General features: G+C 40.0%; 1 protein-coding gene across 6 annotated transcripts in view; it reads left to right on the forward strand.

The window, feature by feature from the left end:
- Window positions 1-26,135, forward strand: part of PTPRC (protein tyrosine phosphatase receptor type C) — a 118,478-nt gene that overhangs the window by 78,004 nt on the left and 14,339 nt on the right. For 4 of the 6 annotated variants that reach the window (XM_057728488.1, XM_057728490.1, XM_057728485.1 and 1 more), the window contains 13 exons: window positions 32-190; window positions 1,587-1,798; window positions 6,365-6,422; window positions 13,944-14,052; window positions 14,660-14,694; window positions 17,348-17,457; window positions 18,016-18,106; window positions 18,198-18,274; window positions 22,111-22,147; window positions 22,245-22,342; window positions 23,046-23,171; window positions 24,881-25,038; window positions 25,252-25,387. In XM_057728488.1, the coding sequence (XP_057584471.1) occupies window positions 32-190; window positions 1,587-1,798; window positions 6,365-6,422; window positions 13,944-14,052; window positions 14,660-14,694; window positions 17,348-17,457; window positions 18,016-18,106; window positions 18,198-18,274; window positions 22,111-22,147; window positions 22,245-22,342; window positions 23,046-23,171; window positions 24,881-25,038; window positions 25,252-25,387 (1,406 nt within the window). The remainder of the gene's footprint in view (window positions 1-31; window positions 191-1,586; window positions 1,799-6,364; window positions 6,423-13,943; window positions 14,053-14,659; window positions 14,695-17,347; window positions 17,458-18,015; window positions 18,107-18,197; window positions 18,275-22,110; window positions 22,148-22,244; window positions 22,343-23,045; window positions 23,172-24,880; window positions 25,039-25,251; window positions 25,388-26,135) is intronic. The other 2 variants (XM_057728486.1, XM_057728487.1) reach the window with 2 other exon arrangements.

Below are 26,135 nucleotides of genomic sequence, written 5' to 3' on the forward strand. Positions count from 1 at the left end.
CTTAATAAATGTTTCCACTTTTTCCCTTGAGGTTCAGTACGCCACACTCTGGAAAAAAACATTACCACATACAACCTGACAAATCTGAAACCTTATACACGTTATAAAATAGAATTACGTGCCTCCGTCGAGGGAAAAGTGGAGCGTAAGGGAGATGTGACAACATGTACACTTCAGACAGAAGCAACAAGTAAGTTATAAGCTTTAATGCTTTTCTCTGTGAACGGCAAGGAGCAAAGGCGAAACCGTTTTGTGTCCAGCACACACACCTTTATGCTGCATTTGGGAAACACATTGACGTGGCACATTTGTTCACAAAAATTTAACATTCAATGATTTGTTTTGCTATGCATATTTAAAAAAACATTATTTATTTATTTATTTTTATTGGAGTAGATTTGATTTACAGTGTGGTGTTCATTTCAGGTATACAGCAAAGTGATTTGGTTACACATATACATGTATCTATCCTTTTTCAGATTTTTTTCCCATTTAGGTTATTACAGAGATTGAGTAGAGTTCCCTGTGCTACACAGTAGGTCCTTGTTGGTTATCTGTTTTACATGCAACAGTGCATGTGTGTTAATCCTAACCTCCTATCCTATCTCTCCCCCAGACACACCAATTTAAAAACTCTCATGTGTACAATTGATAAGAATTGAGGCAATTAAGTCCCTAACCAACTTAGATAAGAATGCATTATCTGTCGTTTTCTTTATGGTCTAGACATATCGACTGCCATCAGACACCGGAGAACACCTCCCTCACAGGCATCCACTTGCTGACCTCTGCTTGCATGACCTCTTGAAACAACATTTTGTCAGCGTTTTCTTCTCTGTTACAATGAACTAGCTACTATTTTATTTTATGTCACATTTTACGTTCATTTGGCTCTTGCCTCCCATGGGATAGCTCCACGGATTTCAGGTCCAAAGCTAGACCCGTCTCTGGGGTGAATGGGACCGCCATGAGGTCAGGGCAGAAGAAGTGCCCTCTTGTGGGGCAACAGCTATGGCTCCAGAGACCCTACGTGGCACCAGGCTCACAGAGAAAAGTTTCCCTGTTCAGGGCTGGATGTAAAATGCTCGTAATGTCACTTAAGTTCTGGTTTCAGAAGTCCAGGTCCTCAAGCGTTGTACTTTTGCTATTTTTCTGAATTTCTGTGCTATCACAGAAACAAAGACGATTTTTGCTGCTGAAGAACCCAGCCAGGTATCACCAGGGTCATGTAAGCATTTCCACAAGGAGCACCTGGATTCTCGTAGGCCTTTGGGGTTTCCTAGGCACCCCCTCTTCCCTCCCTGCCCCACTTTTTCTCTAGGTTTTACTTCTACACACTCTCTTTGGGGGAATTGCAAAAAATCTCATGGTTTCAAGTACAACATATATGCTAATATTCATTGGACGAATGTATAATTTATTTTCAGATGTTTTCTTACAGCTTTTTGGTGTATGTTCTGTCCTAACTTCCCCATTCATAACCCCCAAATAGGCACTAAACTAGTTTATGTTGTACACATATATTGTCCAGTAATTTAAATGTGCATTTACCAAATGATTAAAGTAACACATCTTTATTTTGATAGATGCAAGTGAGGTCAGGAACTTACGTGTTTCAAATAAGAAGGATAATGAAATGACTGTGACGTGTGACCTTCCTGAGCACTTGAATGGCCCCAAAGAAGGGTACTACCATTTGGAAATCAAAATTGGACTTAACACTGTTGACAAGCAAGAAAAGAAAACCTGCAATTTCGTTCTAAACGGTCTTCAGTATTTAACAAACTATACATTTCTGGTAAGATTACAGTTTCTATAATCACTACAGAACTGATATGCGTTATGTGATCATTCTGCAGTGCTTACATAATACTAAGAGCAGGGCTCACACAGGCTTGAGAAGAGCTAAAGTACTGCTCCTGTGTCAAGAAACACAGTGTTTTACGCACAAATTATTATTATTTGTTAATAATTATCGATTATGACCTGGCCACATCTTTTATTCATCTTGGCTGCTCATCTTCACTAATGTGACTTTTTAAATGACAAACATTTTTTTACAGGTACTTTGAGATTAGAAAATAGCAGAAATATGAGGGTGAGTCAAAACTTACCCGCATGCTGGCTGTAGAATTTATTTTAATTGACTTCTAGAAAAGACAAATACATCATTTTTCAACATAATCTCCTGCTTTTCAAATGCACTTTGTCCATCTGTCGACAAGCTTTCTTATTCCCTCCTTAACAATGTTTTAGGCTGAGCTGCGAGCCAGGAATGTACCGCTGTCTCCATGTCTTCACGTGGACGGGCGTCCAGCTCCTTCTTGATGGCTAACACTTGTGCGACCTTCTTTGAACTTCTCTATCCATTCATACACACTTCCTCGAGACAAAACACTTTCTCTACACTGTGCACAAAGTTTTCGATAAATAATGGCACCAGGTACACCCTCAGACCACAAAAAGCAAATCACTGCACGCTGCTCTTCTTTCGTGCAAATCACAAGTGGGGCATCCATTTTTGCTTGCACCGCAGTTACAAATGAGCTGATGTAACACGTTCACACCTGCACAGCAGTGACTGGGGAGACAGTAGCCTTGAACCAAAAGCGCTGATAAGACAGTGTGGCCAACAGAAGTTTTAATATAACTGGAGTGCGGATAATTTTTTACTCACCCTCGTAAATGTGAAGAAATAGTAGTGTACACAGAGAGTTAAAAGGCTCACCCATAAGCTTGCTGTCCACCGATCATATTTTGTGTATATACTTGTAAAATGGGAAAACTCAGTCTTTTCCTCCTGATCTAGGGGAAAGCCTCACTTCATTCTATCTCCTGTGTGTTTCTTTCCTATTAGAAACACAGGGAAGCATTTCCAAAGAAAACTGGACACCTGAAACACTTCGCTTCTGATAACTTGTAGTCACCAAATGTGTGAAGGTTTTTCCTCTCGTCCAGCAAGTATCTGTGACACTAGCTGGGTGTCCTATAATTTAATTCAATTTCAACACCATCTGCCCAGAGATAGCATCAGATTCCACAGGTTAAGGGCTCAATCCCATGAGATCGGTCCCACCCTACTTCAGAAGACAAAATGACAAGTAGGAAGTCCCCGCCACTTTGTAGCTCCATTTGGCTACAAATCAGGGGTTCCCATGACCCCCTTCTTTGGGTTTGATTAATTTAGTGAGGAAACACAAGGGTTTCTGGAGCTCTGTGTCAGGAATGGGAGGCAGAGACCCGTGTATATTTGCCATTTGCTCACAACTTCCATAATATGAGCACTGTGTTTGATAAACTGCATGTTTCGTAAATCACTATGTCATGAACATTTTTCCATGTAAAATATTCTGCTACTATATAATTTTTAATGGTTTCATAAGATTCTAATCTATGGCTTTATCACATTCTAATAAGTATACCTGTTGTAGCCTCTTTTAAAAATAACAATCCGTAAACACTCTTATTGGGAAATAGCAACATCTTGGAATAAGTCTTATTCCTAGAAATGAATGTATTGGGTCAAAAGGAATTTACATGTAATTTAAGATTTTTCATGATCATTTTTTCCCTCTGTGGAAGTTACTGAACCACCCTTCCCATGGCAATGGGCGAAATGACTGCTGGAGAATCTCACCAACACTGGGCATGCCTTTTTCCTTTGATGTTTAGTGGGTGAAATACGGTATTAGCATCTCCTTTTCTTTTTGTAGGTTTTCTTTAGTTACTGTTGAGAAATATAGTTTTTTTATTTGTCTTATAGTAATGTACTCTTTGCCTCCTTTGTCCAGTTTTCTTTGGGAATGCTTCTTGGATATTAATATCAAACTCTTTGTCCTATGACTTGCAAATTTGTTTTCAGTGTATAGTTTGCATTTTAGTTTTCTTTGCAGCACTTTAAATCATACACAACTTCCCCTTTTGTTTTTGTTCAGCCAGATCTCTCACTTTTATTTCTGGTTTAATGGTAATTTCCATAGTTGACTATGTAATGTGATGTTGAGAACTGACTTCATATTCTTATCACTTAAAGAAATGTTTCGGTATACATAAGCTTTCTTGTTTTGGTTTGTTTTTAAGCAGAAATGTAGGTTGGACTTTATCAGATGTTTTTTATGTACTATGTTAGGTGATGCCATGGTTGTGATGCGATGGTGTGCTTTGTTTATGTGGTGAATCACAGTGATAGGTTTTCTAATGCTGAACCAATGTCATATTTCAAGGAAAAACCCGCTGTCAGTGTGTGTTGCTCCTTTAAAGTATTATTGAGCTGAACAGCTTAATACTTTATTAAGTCTTTATGAATAGACATTCACAAATGAGGTCATTGAATACATGGGTAGAGGCAATGTTGGCATAGGTGGGGGCGTTCACCATTCTTGTTATACTTGGGTATGAAGGTTATGCTAACCTGATAAAACACGTTGGAGACATTTTCCTGTTTTTCTGTGGTTTATAACTTTAAATAATACAGGAATGATTCATTCACCAAAAAAAATGTGTTTTAGTCCCTTGAACACAGAGGGATTCTTTGAGAACCGTTTACGTTTTCTTTCACTATTACTATTCTTTTCAGGTATTTTACCCTTCCTGAGTGAGCGTACCACTTATATTTTCCCAAAGGATAGTCCATGTTACCACCTATCATTGTACATTTCACCTCACCTCCCTCAGCACCCAGGAAGTTCCAGGCACACTGGCTTCCTTTTCATTTCTCAAAACACTCACGTTTCACTCTCTTTTAGGCACTGTGCTCAGTGCTTTTCTCTCTTTCTAGAACTTTCTTCTCCCACTTGTCAATCATGATAAGCTATTCTGGAAACATACAGGTAAACACTGTATTAAAATGCAATCTTAGCATTCAAATTAGGAGACAGTGATTCAGTTTTCTGTTCTCTTCCTCACTCTTGTCTTCTTCACTGCATTTCCCATAACTTGTCTTCATGTTTGTCTCAGAATCCACTGCTGCAGTTATGCTTTCATGAGGGAGCAATCTTTAGCCTTATTCCTCATTGTGCACTCTGGTTGATAAATTAATGCAGTTGTTTTTTATAATTGTTAATGTATTTCTTTTATTGTAGGCTTATTTTGATATTCTGCTAGTTTGGGCATTGAAAGTGATTTTTGACCATTTATTTCTTTTCTTTTTTATTAACTAAAAAAAAAAATTAAAGCTATGGATTGTCCTTTGGTAAAATTTTGACTCTATCCCATGTCTGTATTATTTATCACTAATTTCTCAATAACTGACATAAAATTTAGCGAGTTGGTTTTTAAAGTAGATTGTTTATGTTATTGATATTGTCTAAAGAGCATGTAATTGTAATTTGGAGGCATTTTTAATTTATCTTTTTGTTTTAAAGAGACTGTCTACATTTCTGATTTCTGAATTTTTTTATTGAAATTAATTATTAGTTTATAAAAGATAATTGGCTTTTACAATTTCTGCCCTTTGGAATTTACAGTATTTTTTACAGCTCAATGTGTGATAAATATTTATGACTATTCTGTGAGTACTGGGGAGATTATATACCCTCCATAGGGTAAAAGCTTAAATATTAGATATATATTTTCCAGATTTATCATTAATCTCTTTGAATGATACTATTCAGATCTATTTTTGCTTCAGTTGTCATAGGGTAAAAGCTTAAATATTAGATATATATTTTCCAGATTTATCATTAATCTCTTTGAATGATACTATTCAGATCTATTTTTGCTTCAGTTGTTTTTTTGCTGAAGAGTCTTAATGCTTTCTTGCTCCTTGCAGTTTCCCTTGTATATCTAAATAGTTTTGCTTTATTGTGTTCATTTATTTTGAACTACTTATGTCTATACTGTAGATTTTACCGTGTCATCAATCTTTATCATTTTAACCCTTGTGAACTAAGCATCACTTGAATATAAATACTGTGATTCTTATATTATATTGTTTCCACTTAGCCTTGAAAATTTTTTGTACATTTTATGTATAACTCTTATAAACAGTATGCAGTAGAATTTCCTTTTTAAAGAAATGTGAAGATATTAGCCTATTAATAGGGAATCAATTTTAAATAATGAACATTTTGAGATGTTGGATTTTATTCCTTCATTTTCACTCATTCTTGCTGATTATAACTGTTAGTATTGTTATTATTCCTAAGTGGGCTAAGATTTATTTTTATCTTTTTCACTGGTTAATATTTTCTTTAAAACATTTTGGTAAAAAAGTATTGACATAATCTTGAAGTTTCAACTTTAAAGTTAACCAGTTTATTTTTTTATGAAAATGAATAACAGTGTATGATAAATATGTGTGTGTTATATTGTGATTCATAAATTTACACTAGAAACTGTTTTCTCTTTTATTACTGAAATTCAGGTCTATTTTGACAATGGGATGCGTGGTCTTCCAAACAGTATTTCAGAAGCAACATCTTGTAAGTCATTACTTGACTATTTATTATATTTATATCAAATATATATTAGCACTTACAAAGCTTTATTATTTTACATTCATACTCATATTTAACTATTAAAATTTTAAATTATATATTTTCCATAAACATTATATTTTAAGTTTTGTGAACAAAGAGATATACAGGTGAACACCCCCTTAAGATATAGTATCTTAAATTCAAATTAGGATATTATATTATTAAAAGATTTCATAAAATAATTCATGGAGGATTTATCTGCATAGACTGATATTATGGTTATGTTTACAGCGTTTCTTCATGTTAGTAACAGGCACTTACGCTCTGTGGACTGATTTAGAAATTGTCACCTTATTTCATCCTGTCCCTCAAGTGTATGCTGAGCAGAAGCAGCGTTACCTACAAATCTGTGCCGATTTGCCCAGCTGAGCTAGGATAAGCCTTCCCTAATAATGATATGGCTATTTAATGTTTTGTCATTAATATTTAAAAATATTTTAATGAAAATGTAGGTGCATGTAGAAAAAGTCGCTTAAATTAAAACATCATTATAATAATGAAAATAACAGCTGCGTGTCACCACTCCTCGCCCGCTGTTCCGCTCTCCAGAATGACCACTGCTCACCATCTCTGTATTCGGTTTGCCTTATAGTTGCCTCAGTATGTGAAAACAATATAGTCTGATGCTCTTTATAGAGTTATTAATATTGCTTACTGATCTGAGCCTGCGGAGGAAGAAGACAGCACACTGCTTTAAGTTTTCTCTACTTGTTAGCTTTGTAAGTTAAATTAAGTTAAATTTAAAGCTCCAGGTGCCGTGTTACCAAGCATAGGCTCTTTCTGACGTCACCTTGCCACTTCTCCATCTTTGTGAACTACCCACACACACACGTGCACGATCACTAATGCTTCATTTTCCCAAGTCTATCCAAAGAGGGAAGATATGAAAACAGCTTATTTTCCAAACTGCTTTACTAAGTTCCATATAAAGTTTTAGTTCTTTCTGCTCAGATTTATAAAATAAAAGCTCCTAATGTGAAATGCCGAGCAAATTCAGCCAGATATCTTTGACTTTATTTCCATATACTTTTCTTAGCCCTTACAATAACAACAGCTTCATTGAATTTTTCTGATTATGTAAATACGTAATTTATAGCAGCAGCACCTATTCTTTGGGGTCATCGACTCCACTGGACATTTCATACTCCTATCCTAATAAGCCAGGCCTGGCACCATTTCACTTAGAGAGACACAGAGCAGGACACAGCCAGCGAGGGGTCTGGCCAAGAAGACCTTGGTAGCATTGCCCACTGCAGTTCGGGCACTAGGAACTCCTCGACCCTCTGGAGCAGCGGTCCCCAACATTTTTGGCACCAGGGACTGGCTTTTGTGCAAGACAGGTTTTCCATGGACAGGGCGGGGATGGTTCAGGTGGTAATGTGAGCGACGGGGAGTGAGGGGCGGCGGCAGAGGAAGCTTCGCTAGCTCAGCCGCTGCTCCCCTCCTGCTGTGCGGCCCGGGTCCTGGCAGGTACCGGTACCGGTCCACGGCCTGCGGTTGGGGACCCCTGCTCTAGAGGCAGCTGAGATGTAAGAATGAGGCCACACGTGCGGGAGCGACCCTGGCTTCAAAGCCTATGTTCAGAAAGGAACCAGTATTTCCTATAATAATTCCTCGGGCATAGCTGCCAGATGTGCCCGTGGGGATGTGCCCAGTCACAAGATGTGCCAGGCTCAGTGCACTCAGGGAAGTCGAGGCTGGGGCTCTCCACCAGGACACCGTCGTTTGTACATAACCCTCCTGGTCCAGATGCGGTTTGGAAATCGGGGATTGTGTTTACATCAGCAGTGTTGCCAGGTAACACAGCTACTATTCCATCTTCATCATATTTCCCCTTCAGTGGGGCCAGAGGGTTATCCCCATGCTCCTTTTTTTTCCCCCATAAGACAGAAAAAGTATTAACTCTTTGCTAACAGCAGCATTTTCATAAGAGATAAATAATGTCACATTTTAATAGTGACATCTTCTCCAGGGGAGGTCTTGGGCTGTGAATTACAAAAGCACAGCTGTTAGAAATGTATCACTGAGTTTCCCTGGTATCACATTCCATCATCTGCATTTTGACAGCTTTCCCAATTGAATTCCTGAGGTCCTTTTCTTCTGGAACTCTCTCAGGGTAAGACTCAGCTGTCAGCATGAAATTTTCCTTCCTCAGTTTCCTGTTTTAGAATTGCTGCCTTTGAATCTCATGCATTTTTTTTTTTTAATTTTACTGGTTTATATCTTCTAGTGCAGGAAGAAAACATTCTAATTTTTGCCCTCATGAAAATATCTGTATTCTCTCTGACAAGGTCAATATTTTGCCCTGGCATAGATTCTAAGTTTAAAGAGCTAGAATTTAAAAGTATTGCAGTTTTGTCCCCCTGCATCCAGTATTACTTTCTAATGCCATCCCGCTTCTCGTTCTTTTTTTGTATGTTCCCTTATTTTATTTTCTCCCTGGAACTTTTAGGCTTTCCTCTTTATTCTTGGTCTCACATGGGTCTTTTTTACTTATTTTCCTGGATGCTATTGGCCTTCATGACCTGGAAATTTGTATCCCTGGGAAATTTTCTTTGTTCCACTTTCTCTTTGCAGTCCTTTTGGAGCTTGTCTTAGTCACATCTTGGAATCGTAAGTGGATGTATTATTTTGGCGCCCATCTTCCATGTTGAGGGTTTCCTTGAGACATCGGTTCTCATGGGCAACCTGAGTAGTGACTGTGTCACACAGGCTAAGATGATTAGAAGTTCTGTGGTCCTTAAGGGGCCGCATTGACTGAGGAGGTTCTCCATGCTGTTACTGATTTATTTTCTCTGGCATCATTCATTACCTCCAGAAACGAGTCCAGGACTAGTCCTTGTCATGGGGTGGAGGGTAGGGGGTGGTCCCTCAGGGGAGGGCACAGGGACAGGGTCCAACCATTCCACATGCCGACACCTGCTTTCCCTCCTCACTTCTGTGCTGGGTCTCCTCCCTGCTCTATGCAGAGCCTGATTTTACCTCCAGACTCTTACCGCTTCCACTCAGTTTTTCCAGAGATTAACCTTGTGTCTCCTCCCTGGAGCGTCTTTCAAGCGATGCCTGGCTTTTCTGTAAACAGGCATTCGACTGTGCTGTTTTGGCTCTTTGATTGGTTTCCCCTGTCCGTGGCACCTGGGAGCTTGAGGCCCAGGTGTCCTCGGGAAGATGCGTCCCTCATTGCTGTGTGCTGCTCTGGTGCGGCTTCCTCGCCTTTGTTTCCTACCTTCCAAAGTGCTCTTCCTCTGCTTCTCCATGTCCCATCCTCTCTGCTATCACGGATCTTCACCACGGTCAGTGTTACGGGGGCTCCTGGAGAGAAGCGTATCTGAAGCCTTGGTTGCTGTGTTACTAACACTTTACGGAGGCATGTCTGATGCTGCCTCATGTTTCTGTAGAACCAGCCGCCCTGATTAATCCCTATGGATTGGAATCCTCACTCATCTTCATCTAGTGCATTTTTTTGCAAAATGTCTGGTGTGTGCTGGCCTCCTCATTCCATCTGGAGAGACAGACAGACATATAGACATAAATACAGATACAGACAGACACACACACGCCACGTAGACAGGCATCCTCACAACGCCTTTCTACAGAAGATCAAATCATTCCCGTTTCATAGACGAGGAAACTTAAACTCAGATAATTTAATCACTTTGCCCCATGTTGAGAGTCAGAGAAATGGCAGAGCCAGGATTCCAGCTCAGCTCTGATATCCGACAGCCTCCATCTGGAATTAATTTTCCATGTTCCCGTTTTTATGAATTTCCATTTAGAGGCCTTTGGAGCGTGAGACACGCTGCTTGGGCAGCCACTGGCCTGGCCAAGTGACTCCATCTTTCTGGTTGTAGGAGAAATGTCTCTGGCTCAGGAAGTCTTCCACGGATCATATGGAAAAATACGTTCCCCTTGCTTTCTTACCACTCTACATTTCTCCCTCTTAAACCTAAAGAAAATATCTAATTACTTTATTTGCTTATTTACCTGCCTGGCCTTTGTTTTCCCCCCAAGATTAGGAAGATTCCCTCAGAACCGGTACCTTTTCATGCTGTACTTTCTATTGTATCCCCAGACACTGTCACAGCTGTAGGACACGTAGCATTTGCTCAGTCAGTATGGGATGAACCAGGGGTACTGATCAGTTAAGGCAGTGACGGATGCTGTAACAGACAGACCCCCCAAATCCCAGGGACGTAACAGAATAGACATTTATTTCTTACTCCACACCCATTGGAGGGATGTTTGTGGGCATGCAGAGGGCAGGGTTCTGCCCCCACACACTTGTTCAAAACTCCAGGCTGACACAGGGGCTGGCCTCTCCCACGTGTGGCTTCTGAATTTGCCATGACAGCTGCCATCCAGCCAGCAGTTTGGAGAAGAGAGAAAGTGAAGGGTCTCTGCAGAGGCTGTCCACACCAGATCCGGAAGTGGCCGACATGCTTTCTAACCTTATCTCAGTTACCTGGACACACTTAACAGCAAGGAAACCTGGTCCAGAAGGAAGAGACAAGAGGTGTGCTGAAGGGTCAGCCAGTGTCAGCCACAGGCAGGGAGGAAGGAAGAGGGAAGCGAGGAGGCCGGTTGTTTCAGCTGCACTGAACTACACGGGCTGACGCTCTCCAGGCAAAGTCACAGGGAGGGAGCGCTTTGTATTAGTTTTCTCTTGCTGTCCAACAAATTACCGCAAACTCGGCGGCTTTACATCACTTATTAGATCACAATTCCGTAAGTCAGAGTTCCGGCTCCGTGTGACCAGGTCTTCTGCTCAAAGCTGAAATCTAGATGTCGGCCAGGATGAGTTTCTCCCTGGAGAATACACGGAAGAATGCTTCCGGACTCATTCCAGGTTGACAGAGCCCTGTTTCTTGCTCTTGTGGGACAGATGACCCTGTTTCCTTGGGGACTGCAGGCTGGGGCTTGCATTCAGCTCCCACAGGCCCCTCCTGTTCTCTCCACCTGGCCTCCTCCGTCTTCAGCCCAGCGCAGTTCGTGGAAGCCTGGTGCTTCAGATCTCTGGCTTCTGCTTTTAAAGGACTCATGACTAGGTTGGGCTCACTCAGAACAACCTCCATATCTTCCAGTCCCAACTGAGTTGACACTTGAATTCTCTGCACCATCTCTTTGTGTTTGATGAGATTAGTGTTTGATGAGATCACCAGGACCTGGCCATCCTGGGTAGCATCTTGGAATTCTGCCACGTGTTTCCTTCAAAACACCCAGTCTTCTTAGCCTAGCCTTGCCTCAAATGGATCTTTTCTGTATTGCCTCAGAAACATGATTGAAGAGGGTTGAGTTTGTTTCCTCGTTGAAAATAGTAAGAGCACTAGTCTCTGCCTGTCTTCATGAACCATGGCAGCCACAGCAGCGGTGGTGGACCCTGACGCACTGTCCCCATCCCTGTCTGTCCTCCACTCTCCCTGCGCACAGCGTCAATTCATAGACTATCATCGTAACCATTCTCTTGCAATTACTCTCGAACCCCTTAATCCTGTCGACCAAAGGCCCTGATCTCACAGTTTTCCGTTCTCTCCAGCGTCATGACTTCCCTCGCTCCTGGGTAGGTCTCATCAACAGCAACAACCTCAGCATTTCTTTTGACCCTGTTTCCTCTTCTGCCGCCACCCTATTTCTTCCCCCCACCCCCGCACCTCCCAACAGTAAACCTCATTTCTTCCTATGTCGCTTGTGAGTCCTTTTGCGGGTGGCATCTTTCTCCTCCAGCCTTTCAATGCTGGAGTTTCTCTTTCCAATTTTAATTTCCTGGTGAATGATTCAGTATTACAGCTTTAGGTAACAGCTCTATGTTGAAGACTCTCAAATTAACGTCCAGTTTCAGACCCTTTCTCAGGAGATTTGTGGTAGAAGAGTCTCAGAGATGCGCATCCAGCTTCCTACTTGGAGCCTCTACTTGGGTATCTAATTGTCCTTTCAGACTCTCAAGTCCAAAACTGAGCCTCTGTTCACCTCTGAAGGCTGCTCCGCCCACAGCCTTCCTGATCTGTGTTTTTGTGCGGGTGACTACGTCCCCTGACTCCAGAGCTGCCAACCTCATCTGAGCCAGTGTCACATTTTGCCTGGATTATGGCATTTTCAACAAGGGTCATAAAAATCTGCATAATGCACAAGTCAGAGTTTATTACTCCTCTACTCAAAATCCTGCAGGTGCTACATGTTTAACTCAAAAACCAGTGTGACCTTAAAACGGTTTATGAGGCCCTGCAATCTGACCCTTGCCCTCCGCCCACTCCCGGCCACATTCTCCGTGGGCCTCTCCCACTGCCCACCCCTCCCTCCCTGCACTGCTGCCTCCCTGGATTCTGGATTCCTGCTGCTTCTTGGACACGGGGCACGTTGCTGCCTCTAGGCTCTTGCCTAACTACACCTGTGGCCAGAACAAGAACCCCCCCAGATACCTGCTTCGCTAACTCCTTGCCTTCCCAGTCTTTTTCACCTTCCATCCTACTCTACCGTTCACTTATTTATTGTGTATATTCTTGACTGTCTGTCTTTCCTCCCAGGACATCAGTCCCTCGAGGCCAGGGATCTCTGTTTTGTTCTCTGAAACATCTTAAATACCTAAATCAGTGTTTGACACACACTGAGACTCAAAATATTTTGAGTGAATTGTGAATAATTAGTACTGACTGTGTTCCAGGCACTCTGCTAAATGTTTACAGTGAATCAAACTCGTTTAGCCCCATTTTAGGAATTAGGGACGGAGACACAAAGATAGCAAGGATTGTGGCCAAGGTCGTGGTGGAGCTAAGCTAAGAACCAAAGCAGTCTGAGGCCCTAATGTCTCTGTTATTTTACTGCACGTTCGCCGTGGATGAACAGTACGGCCTACTAATTCAGGGCAAAGGGTATTTCCAATATGCTCCCTTTTCTCTGCCCTTCCTCCAAGAAAGGGCCTGGTTTCACATTAAACCTTAGTGAAAATTCACGTCAGGGTAAGTCTCATCTCAATCGTAGAATAAAATAATTTTGTCCCTTGGTTAATTGATTTTATACCTCAATGCGCAGGTTTATCTCTGTGGGGCAGAGGCCTTTCTGATCCCCTTAAGAGGCTGCCTAATTCTGCATATAAAGTTAAACTATAGGAGGTTATCTCTGAGAATTGTAGCTAGATCACCTCTTTGATTCCTTTGAAAAGGAGTCACTGAAAGAAAGAGAATTAAATCTAAATGACAGTATCTCATAAAGGGCAGCATTGAATAGAAAGGAAGAGCATTGCTCTTCTATACTCTACACATTCTTAAAATCTGAAACGTTTTATTGGTTCTGAGCAATAGAGGCAGGATTTACAAGATCAGGAATGCACTGTCTTTGGTCTCATTCTAAAAATTCTGTTTTGTGAAAACCTCAAAAGACATGAAAATGTTAAACTGTAAGGTGATCTTTCAAAGAATCCAGCAAAATATTTGACGTAATAAGCTCTCTTCATGTGTTCTTTTTCATTTCTAGATAATTATAATGCGCTGATCATATTTCTGTCATTTCTTATTGTTGTGACATCAATAGCCCTGCTTGTTGTTCTCTATAAAATCTATGACCTGCATAAGAAAAGATCCAGGTAAGAGATGATTGCAAAATGAAAAAGTTATGGCAGTAGTAGTGTGGATGAAAGCCCATCTATGAGGCCAGATTGGAACCGATTCAGTAAAAAATGTGAATTCAGAGATGACAGCACAAAATCCATCACTGACCTTCTGATCAAAGACTTTCCTATGGTCTTATTGGTTTATTTTAGATATTAACATTTTCCACATTCACTAATAATGGGACGGATTTCCTTTAATAATAACCAATGAGAAGAATGTGTCTGTTCTTTGAGTACAAAGTGGGTCAGAGGGATCTAGAAGTGACAAAGAAGAGAAGTGTCTAGGGAGGAATGTGCATCGCTCTGGCCAGGACCAACTACGTTTTATGAGAACCAAGAGGTTCCACGCCAGATAATGTGCTCAGTTATCTGAGTTTGGCCGACCACCCATGGTTGGTTTCTTCCTCCTGCACTTTTTCTGCCCCGCCATCATCCCCTCCCATCCTCTCCCCTCTTCCCTTTTTATCCTTCCCGCCTCCACGCCCTGCTTCCTTCAAGACATTCATTAAATACAAATTGATTGCCAACTGAATTCTGTGTTTCTTAAGAGTATGCAAACTTACATTTCTTATTTTCACAGCAATTTAGATGAACAGCAGGAACTTGTTGAAAGGGGTAAGTGTGCACATGTTTTACTGGTGAATATCCCCCTCCCATCTGAGTCCACTCATTCGAAATAAGAATTCAGTATCTTTAAAAATCTAACCTGGGCTTCCTCTGTGGATGCAATGATGCAACTTAAATTCATTTGCATATTTATTCAACCCGCAAGGATCTATGCATTTCCCAGAGTACTCGAAATATGGTGCCAGCCCTGAAATCACGGAGGTGAGAGGCCACAGGCTCTGCTTTTAAAGGTTTAGAATCTAATAGAGGAAGAGAGACGTGGACAGATATGAAAGAATTTGAAAGAAGCTGCTGTCCTGGAACGTGTGCGTTTCTATAGAAAGATGGAAGATAGAAAACGGCGTGTGGGGAAGGCAGGAATCTGGCTCTTCTAAGATTGTGGGGAAACATTAGACCGACAGATGAGGGAGGGGCAGACGGAAAGCCACACAGACGAGGAGGTGGCAGGTGCACTCACGTCCCTGCAAGGGTGGGACAGTGGCTGTACCCGCTAAAGGCACCTTGATAGACATGACAGAAGATTGCAATTTGACTTAGGAAATGAAAACATATTCTATTTTTTCTCTCTTTTCAACTTTATAGTACTTCTTTCATTTAAAAAAATGTGATTTTTTGATCCAGTAAAAGGGCAGAAGTTAAAGAAGTTGAAACTCTGTTTATAATATAGAAAATGATTTGTTTTTTCATGCTCAAGACAGGAAACATTTCAGAACTCCTCTGTCTGGTTTTAACTTGTCTCAGAAGGGTTTCCTTCTGCAAGGGCAGGTCCCAAGCCCGGAAGCAGAAGCTTTCGGGTGGGTTCCTTGGAGTTTCCCAATAGGCTTTAGTTTCCATCACAGAATCTTCCTCACACTGTGGTATATATTCTGTGTGTTTGTTAATCTTCCTCCCCTATCTAGAATGTGGGCTCTGTGAGGGCAGCGTTGGCCAGTAGATTCAATATGTGTCAATGAACAAAGAAAAAAGGGAGATAAAGTGTCCCGATGGTTAGTTTTGATAGGTAGGCTGAGGGAAGGATGAAGGTCACAAGAGTGACAGCCACCTGAGACAGGAGGGGGACCACTGCCAGGGGTCAGGGAGCATTTATCTCAGAGTTGACAGTGATTGCCCCTTGGAGTGGTTAGAACTTACCCAAATCCCATAAAACCCCGCAGGTGGCCCTAGGTCAGAATGAATGAATGCCTGAGATCTCCAGCCACCCATTGAAACAACTGTACATGGAGAACTTGATAGTTGTGATTGGGTAAAAAATTTCCACAGGCAAAAAGATGAATGTACAACTCTAATAGACATCTTCTTTCTTCATCTAATAAACAGGGGAAATTAACATGAATACTGAAAGAAGTACTGTCCTATGTGCCTGGGATAGTAGGAGAAACATACTTTTTACATGTGTGGCAGTTTCTATTCTCTTTTTCTTCTGAAACTGTTGTCAGTATTCGTATACAATTACAGCTATTTAAGTTAGCATATATTTTGTTCTTTAGTAAGTTATTTTGCAGACCTAGTGTCTAATAAGTTTCTTATGCGGCTCTGGCATAAGAAATTAACACAATCTGTTCACAGTCTAGTATAGAGATTATCACATTAAGATGAGTCTTGGGTATAAGGGTATTCATCATATTTTCTTATTTAAATGTTTACAGTATTTTCACAATAAGTTAACATAGATAAAATAAAAATTAAATATTACAATATAGATAAGTATAGTAATTGCCATAAAATGTGTTTAATCCAACAAAGAAATGTGGATATCCTCAGAGTGGTGACATTTGGTCTGGAATCTGTCCTGGAGATAGGAAATGAGGAAGGACTTCTGTGTAGGGGGAACAGTGTGTGCACAGACGTGGGGATAAGAAAGTGTGTGATGCACTTGGAGAACATTCATGCCTAAGATGTAAAGCAAGTGTAGGAAACAGTGTGGCTGAGATGGGTCAGGTGAGATTATAAAGAGGGTTCATGCCTCACATTAAACACTGCAACTTTAGCCTTTAGGCTATGGTAAAGCCTGTGGAGCACAAACAGCAGTGTGAGGTTTTTTTTTTTTTTTCCCAACAAGCAGAGCTGCTCTTATTTGTATTTCAGAAGATGAATTTGTGGCAGTTTAAAAGATAAATCGGGGTGGGGACAGGCTGGAGGCAGGGAGAGGAGTCGGGAAGATGTCATTACATGGATGAGGAGGTGTCCTGAGAGTGACCACAGGCAGAAGAGATGGAAAGTACACGAAGACCTGTTGGGTACGGAGACAGTGGGAGAAATCGTGGATCACCTGGAAGGTTTCATCTTAAGTGACTTTGTGAATGGTGGTCCTGTTTGCTGGGATTTGAGATGCTAGAATGAAGGGCAGATGACTTTGAACATCTTGACTTCGAGGTCCCTATGGGATAACTGGGTGGAAGATCTGAGAATAAGAGGGAAAGGTGAACATAAAGACCAGAAGGGGGCTGGAGCCCAAGACGTAGACGTCACAGATTCACATTTACAGGAGAATCTTTATATGTGAGTGAGATTTTCCAGGTGGAATGTGTGTGAAAAGGAAAGACACTAAGGACTGAACCCAAGGTATATATTTAACGAAAGCTGCGTGAAGATGGGAAAGAGAGACATTAACACTAGTCATGAATCTTCACTATGTTTAAAGATGATGAGAAGCAGCTGATGAACGTGGAGCCCATCCATGCAGATGTTTTGTTGGAAACTTACAAGAGGAAGATCGCAGATGAAGGGAGGCTCTTCCTGGCTGAATTTCAGGTGTGTGCACTTCTTGATAGGTGATGAGAAAGTTTACTCTGTTATCCATGCAGATCCATCTTAAATGTATTGTATACCCATTGCCGTGATAGTTCATCCCATGTAACAGTGCAGCAGACTCAAAGCAGCTCTTATTAGCAAATATTTGCAGACCAGAAGAGAGACTCATCACCGAAAACTAGGCAGCATCTTTGTTGTATGAGTACTAGTTATGAAATTGTGTCCAGAAACACACAAAGCTGATTTTCTTCTTGTGCTCTAGGTAATCACCCAAGTGTGTGTTTTTCAGTGAATTTTAAAGTGGTAGAGCAATTACTGCAAAATTTGCTCTCAGTCATGGGATTTATTTTCCAAATAACCCATCATTCATTTTTCTTTAAGAGCGTTTTTTTTTGCATAATTCCTAACAATGTTCATTTCAAATTACCATATGCAACTTGTTCATCAGTGTAAAGGAAATACTTTCTGGGATGTCTCATTTGCTCAAGAGGATAAGCGGTGAGGGGAAATGGTTTTTCTTGAATCTGCTGTGACCCAAAGGATCTTTGTGTCTTTCAGAGCATTCCACGGGTGTTCGGCAAGTTCTCCATCAAGGATGCTAGGAAACCCTTCAACCAGAATAAAAACCGCTACGTTGACATCCTTCCTTGTAAGTGCTTGTCGAGAACCGGATTTCCATACATTTAGGAGACTTGATTATTCATCATTTCATTTATTTAATATTTCTTTTCTTTGAACAGATGATTATAACCGTGTTGAACTGTCTGACATAAATGGAGATGCAGGGTCAAACTATATCAATGCCAGCTATATTGATGTGAGTAAAAAATGCTTAACAGCCAGATGGTTTTATATCATCATCATTTTGTCACGGACCATTTTCACTTTTCTTGTATCTATGCATTCCTTTCAGCTCCTTCTTTGTCATGGCAAATTTTTTTTTTTTAATTTTTATTGGAGTATAGTTGATTTACAACGTTGTGTTAATTTCAGTTGTACAGAAAGTGTATCAGTTATACATGCACATATATCCACTCATGGCAAATTTTTAGAAATATTATTTGAAATAATTTGAAGGAAGCTCATGAATGTCCTTAATATAAACAACAAAATCACTAATATTTGCAAGAATAGTTATTTATTATTTGTTATTGGTGCTAGGTAATATAGGATTTTCCTCTCCAAACCAAATCATAACTAAGAATTAAAATACTCTGGTGCCTGTTATGTGCTGGATATTATCTAAATTATCTCTATGCGTGTATTTCTCATAAAATCCCCGCCTTTGCCCCTCATCATACAGATGAGGACGAGACTCTAGTTATTTCGTTATTTTGCCCTCGTTCAGTTAGTAAAAGTCTGAGGATATCGTGTATGGTTAGTTTATCCAAAATATTTAAAAAATGTAATTTATTATACAATTGTTCAGTAAGTAGTGCATCACACAAATTGAAAAAGTTTAAACGGTATAAAAATACAGAGAGTCTGAAAAAAGAACTTCCTTTCACCCAATCTACCATTTACCCAGTTCCCCCATCTACCTTAAAAAGTAACCTCTGAGTTGTTTCTTATAAAAAGTAACCCCTGAGTTGTTTCTTATTTATCCAGCGGGAGTTTCTTTATACATAAACAAGAAAACCCCAACCTTTGTTACCCTCTCCTTTATCCAAAAATAATAATATTCATACATTTCTGTGTAATGCCTCACTTACTTAAAATATACATCTTGGATATATGTGTAAAACATCACTCTGTAAAGCAGGGACTGGCAAGCTTTCTCTGTAAGAGGTCAGCTAACAGACACTTGGGGTTTTGCAGGACGTACCATCCCTGCCGTAGCTGCCCAGCTCTGAGGCCCAATGACTGCACTGCTGTAGATAAATATGAAATGTGGCAGTTCCGAAACAAAGCTGCATTTATAAAATCAGGCCATGCGGGTTTGACCCCCAGGCTGTAGGGTGTTGACTCGGAACACAGAGCATTTCTACATCTTTCTTTAATATATTTAGAGTAATTCTTGGCGTGGTTGCATTGTGATGTATTTAATCAGTTCCTGTAGTGACGGGTGTTAAATACAGTTTCTAATCTGCTGTTGCAAATAATGGTTCAGTGAGTCATCTTGACTCATATTATTTCACAATGAGTTTCAGCATATCCGTAGGATAAATTCGCCAAAGAATTGCCGGCTCAAGGAGAATATGCATTCATAATTTTAAAAGACATTTCCAAGTGGTCCTCCATGGGTTGTACCCATATATGTCCCACCAGCAAAGTGTGAGTATTTATTTCCACGCAGACTGCTAAAACAGTGACTATCAAAAAATTTTCTTGACAACCAAGTAGTTGACAAAGTGTCTCTCATACTATCATCTGTGCTGGTTTATAAGGTAATTCCAAATTTTTCTTAAAGAAAAATCAGTTGCAGTCAAGGTTTTGTTTGTTCGTTTTGATTCACGTGAATATATAAGCTTTCATAAACTTGCAGTGAAGAGGGTAAAATGCTCAAATTCTATCTATTCATTTATTTATTTACACAGTGTATTAATTTCCTAGAGAGACATAACAGAGCATCACAGACTGAGTGGCTTAAAACAACAAAAATGTGTTATATCACAGTTCTGGAGGCTAGAAGTCTGAATCAAGCAGAGCCATGCTTCCTCGGAAGGGTCTGGGGAAAAGTCATTCCTTGCCTCTTCCAGCTTCTGGTGGTTCTAGCCATCCTTGGTGTTCCTTGGCTGTATCACCCTGTCTGTGCCTCTGTCATCACGTGGCCTTCTTCCCTGCGTGTCTCTGTGTCACTGTGTCTCCTTTCTCTTATAAAGACACCAGTCGTCGCATGTAGGGCCCATCTTCACCCAGTATGACCTCATCTTCCACAAAGACCCTATTTCCAAGTAAGGTGACATTCTGAGATTCTGAGTGGACATGAGTTTTGGGGGAATGTTATTCAATCCACCACACATAATTTATGTAAAATTATGGAATAATGAAAAATTTTTTTTACTTGGATCCTTAGTGAAACAAGCATCTTCCACATCTGTGTCCTTTTGTGAGGTAGCTGATGACTTTCCAGAGCAAAATTCTTGACAATAATTATGGCAACCATATAATAATAATAATACAACTTAGTATACATTTGCTATTTATCATCAGTCACGAATTTAAGTGCTTTACATATATCAATTCAATGAAATCTCACAACAACTCTGAGGTGTTCCAATTTTGCTAGTAGAAGCAAAGCTGGGATTTTTTTTTTCTCAAGCATTCTGTCTGGAGACAGTCCTCTAACCTATACAATGTCCTACTTCCCATTAACTTTGTTTGATGCATAAGCCTTTTGTATTTTTGTTTCATGTTGTCCCTGTAAATTCTCTCCCAACCAACGTACACCTCTTGCCCTGGTATGTCCACAATGCAAGTTCTGATTCTCTTCCTGGTTTATATGATCCTCCAAAGTCTTGTTTACGGTGACAGCCAACACTTACAAAGCTGAGGTCATAGTCCAAAAATAATTACTAGGACTGTGTCATAATTTTGGCCTCTGTTTTAGCTGATTCTGTAGGTGACCTCTGCAGGCCTTCATAATTAGTGTTGAACAACTTTATTTTAGTGTATAATGTCTTTTCCAAACAATAACTTGTTCTTCAAAGTAAAGTAATTGAGAGCAGATTTTATAAGGATTTAGATGGTCTCTAAGGAGAAGAAAAACCTTATATTTTCTATTCAAATAAATATGCTAATTATGGTATTGAGTTACACTTACTTTTCTCCAGCAGACCTGGGAGTTCATAGAAAGAAAGTGTCTCCAGATGTTCGATAGGTCCTTGAAAGAGAGTAACCGCTCAATGCATTCTTGTTGAATAAAGGAATGTAGGAATAACACTATATCATGAGATGGAAGTTTCAAGAAGTTACGAACATTAATCATGAATTATCGTGGCCCATGTAACTGAATTTCATCTAAGGGCAAAGGTTATCTCTCTGAACGGCTTTCCTGATCACTGAGGTGAATTTGAGGAGCAGGAGATAATTCAGAAGAAACTAGCACAGTATCTTATCTGTCGCTATTCCTTCTTTGCCTTGGTAACAAGAGTGGAGAAAGCAGACATTGTGGGTAATAAATGAAGTTGTATCTCTTATCTAGAATGGCAAAAAAGGATTCTAGGGAATCCAGGATATATCCCAGCACTTGCTAAAAGACAGACGTTTGGGGCTAATCTCAGGATGATTTATTGAAAGAAATTGAGTAAAAATCCCAAAAGTGTCTCCATGGCTGGTAAGGAGGTTTAAATTGTGGCAGATGGTGCTGTAAAGGTTGGCAGGACCTAAAATATAGGGATGCCTGGATTACGCTTATATATTGCTGTACCATCCCAGATGAGGATAAAGTCTATCTAGTTTTAAAAATTGTTTAAGGTATATAACAAAGACACATGAAGGTCATGAATATTGTTTATAAATGTTAACTAACATATTTGTCACAGTTAAATGTTATGAGTTAATAAAACCCCCCTTATATTTAAATTGCCTAGGGAAATGCACAACCCAGAAATGGCAGATCTAAAGCGACCTCCTCTGTCTCACACTTTTGTATGTAAATGAATAACTGAGCGTTCAGTAAATGATATACCTTTTTCTGTGTGTTTTGAACAGGGTTTCAAAGAACCCAGGAAATACATTGCTGCACAAGGTAATTTCTCTGTTAGTCCAACATTCTTTTTGAAAAATTGTTCTATAGCACTTTTGAGAAGATATTTCTCACCAGTGTTTATTTGTTTACCGCCTAGGGCCCAGGGATGAAACCGTTGATGATTTCTGGAGGATGATCTGGGAACAGAAGGCCACGGTGATTGTCATGGTCACTCGATGTGAGGAAGGGAACAAGGTAAGGACCCAGAAGGTTCACAAGGTGAAGGTCAAGGACTCACAGGATGGAGGCCTGATGTTAGGAGAAGAGAGTGTTGAATTGCATTTCGAGAAGTCACATATGTATGTGCTTGATGACAAAACAGACATTTCTCTATTTGAATCAGTATAACACCTGGTTTACTGTAGAAAAATAAAATATGTACATATATAAATATATGTATATAAGAATACAATTTAAATGTTCCTGCTTAATTGGTGAACTCCTATGTAATTCCTATTTTGAGGCAGCATTAAGTTCAGTAACCTTCTGTGGGCTGATTTCACAAGTACTTGTGAATACTTGAAACACATTGACCTTGGGCAGATAGATGGTAACTCATGTGATGTCACTTTAGGAACCCTGAAAGCCTCCCCACCCCCAGCCTGAAATTAACCACACACAACCACATCATTTCTGCTCACCACCAAGCACATCCCTGTTTAATATGCAGCCAAGCCTGGCAATATCATCCTTCTGCTGGGTAGTATGAAGGAAATCCTCAGGGCACTTAATGGGAAATGGAATACTTTTCAAGCATCACAGCGTAGAGGAGAATATAAAACTGTCTTGAAAATTTCAAAGAATACATTTTTTGTTTGTTTTGTTTTACAAAGAATGTTTAATAAACAAGTCCATTTACATGAAAAACTGGAATCATTCATGGTTTTTTAAAATATAGAACAAGTGTGCATTATACTGGCCATCGATGGAAGAGGGCAGCCGGGTTTTTGGAGATGTGATTGTGGAGATCAATGAGCACAAAAGATGCCCGGATTACATCATTCAGAAGCTGACCATTACAAATGTGAGTTTGCTTTAAGACGTCATTTTAATTTTCATACTGCTTGTCTAAAAATAAATTATGCAATATTACATGTGAGACATTAAAATATATCCAGAAAAATTATTTTTAATGAACTACAGGAGGAAGAGTTGGGTTAGAACAATAAGACAAGCCAACAGGGATAAGCCACTAGTGAAACAGTGTTTGTGCACATCACATCAGAAGTAGTTATAATGCTGTGACCCTTGAAGTATAAAGAGCTCATTAATTGTGTTAAATGAATGACTGAATTATTGAGTGAGTGATAAATGGTCTCATGGGTTCATTACCATTATGGAGAAAATATACAAATGGCACAGAGACTACTGTAAGAAGTCTAAAGTTCTAACTCTGTGGGTGAGATAAAATGTTTAGTTTATAAAAGAAATGTCAGTGTGGCCTTAAATAATAGGTAGAATCATGGTCTTCACGTATATTATATGATTCTGCTCATATGAACAGTCTAGAATGGTCAAATTCATAGACACAGGAAGTTGGTTAGTGATTGCTTGGGACTGAGGCGGGTGGAACAGGAGTAGAGGTGACTGCTAATCTGTATGGGTTTCTTTTTGGAGTCATGAAAACACCCTGTAATTAGACAGTGGTGACGATTTCGCAACCCTGTGAATACAATAAAACCCTTTATACCTTACAGGAATGTGAAAATATCTAAATAAAGGTGTTAAAATGCGGAGGTCTTTATAGATAAGGTTGAAATTTTTCTGAATCCCATTTATTGGAGGTTTTCTCAGTAATCTAATTTATATTTCCATATGATCCAGATACATTTTGTGCAAGAAAAGATACCAGTTGCCTGTTTCTCCCAAGGCCTTCTAAGGCCCTGTGGCACCACTAACAGCTAGGCCCTTGGAGGGCTGTGGAACAATCCCACCAGTGGTTCATGGCCAAACACATAATGCGCTAGAGCCAGGAAGGACCCAGTCATAGATCTGGGTGATGTGTAGGGGCCAATCTGGTTACACTGATTAGTCCGACATTACTATTCTTCATTAACTCAGTTATTTCCTATGCGAAAATTACAACCAACCAAGTTTTTTTTGTTTGTTTGTTCATTTGCTTCTTCTATTATCTAAATGTAGGTAGTTCTTCTTCATATGTGGTCAGAGAATCATGAATTATGCATCTTCTAGTGCTTACCTTGAAATTGGGACAAGCATAAGCTGTAAACTGGAGCTGACTTTCCTCAGTTCTCACTCTATTGTCTGAGCTGACTTTTCTGATATGAGAAATATAGTGTTAATCAAACAATTAATCAGACTTTCTTCATATGACAATAGTCCTGCTTGTCTGCCTACCAAGCAGAAGCATGTCAAACAGCTGTGAGAATGGCTTTTGCTTTGTATCTCTTCACACCCACCCACCAACCCCCAGTTTTGTATGTTTTTGTGTTTTTATTTTGTTTGTTTTTGGCTTGGCGGCATGAAAGGTCCTAGCAGTTTCAGCTACACTTACCTTCCTGGTAAGTAATTGCTTACTAGTTGGTGCATGCCAGTGCTGCACAATGTCTCCATCCCTAGTCATTCACTGGAAAAGAAAATGTGATCACAAATGGAAAAAAGCTTGCATGAAGAGTTTTTTGTACTGGTCCTCCCTTCCACTTATTTATGTCCCATAGTTTGCTTTGACAAAAAAAGAAAAAGTATCTAAAAGAAATATTATCTCTTGACTAGAGAAAAGAAAAATCAACTGGGAGAACAGTGACCCACATTCAGTTCACCAGCTGGCCAGACCACGGGGTCCCTGAGGACCCTCACCTGCTCCTCAAGCTGCGCAGAAGAGTGAACGCTTTCAGCAACTTCTTCAGTGGCCCCATTGTGGTGCACTGCAGGTAAACGAAGACCTCCACTGAAAGCACCAGGGCTGTTCAAATCCTCACCCCTTGGGCTGTTAGGGCCACCCTCCCCTTTGGCAATTGCTACTTTGAGAAACAATCTATGAGGAGAAACTTACATTGTTTTCCCTGCTTTACCCTTGCTGGCTTTCCCATCCATTTTCTTGCCGTGATTGCTCATACCTTCAACCTTTATGTTTATTTTGTCAGTGCTGGTGTTGGACGCACAGGCACCTATATTGGAATTGATGCCATGCTAGAAGGCCTGGAGGCAGAGAACAAGGTGGATGTCTATGGCTATGTTGTCAAGCTGAGGCGACAGAGGTGCCTGATGGTTCAGGTGGAGGTATGTTCCAGGCTGCAGTCACTATCCTCACTTCGCCTTTTGGCTTCAATCTTTCTGTGGTGGGAGTAGTGATCTTAAAGGAAATCCAAATTCTTCTCAGCCTCAAACAGGGGATGAACATTGTTTTCTTTTAATTTCCTGAAAACTAAAGCACCAATTGTAGTTAGAAGCATTTTGCATTTGTGGCTGAGAGTACTGTGGAAGAAGGATGTGTATAAAATATATTTTAAAAAAATAATGAAATACCATTTACACATATCAGATTGGGAAAAAAATAAAAATGCCAGAACCCAATTTGGCAGCATCTCATAAAATTAAACCTGGGGAGACAGAATAGTACAGTGCAGTGGTTAAGAGCCTGGTTTTGGGAACTAGATGTAGAAGTTTCAAATTATGCTTGTTATTCTTAATACTGTGCACCCTTTTACCAGTTTTTAATGTCCCTGTGCCTCAGTTAATTCATCTGTAAAATGGAGATAGTGATAATATTTACCTTACAGAGTTAAGACACAAAAGGTAATCCAAGCAAGCACTTAGACAAGCCCCTGGCACATGTACATAGTCAGTAATTGTAAGTGATGGCTAGTATCAAAATTATCTGCATTTGACCCAGTACTTCTACATGCATTTATGTACTTGAGAGAAGCATTTGCAAATGTGCACACCCAGAAACATGTTCAAGAATGTCCATTGTGTTCAGCATTGTTAGAATAACAAAAAAATGGGAAACCTTAAATATATATCAGTA

This window comes from Hippopotamus amphibius, chromosome 3 (assembly GCF_030028045.1).
Source record: "Hippopotamus amphibius kiboko isolate mHipAmp2 chromosome 3, mHipAmp2.hap2, whole genome shotgun sequence".
Taxonomy (NCBI): domain Eukaryota; kingdom Metazoa; phylum Chordata; class Mammalia; order Artiodactyla; family Hippopotamidae; genus Hippopotamus; species Hippopotamus amphibius.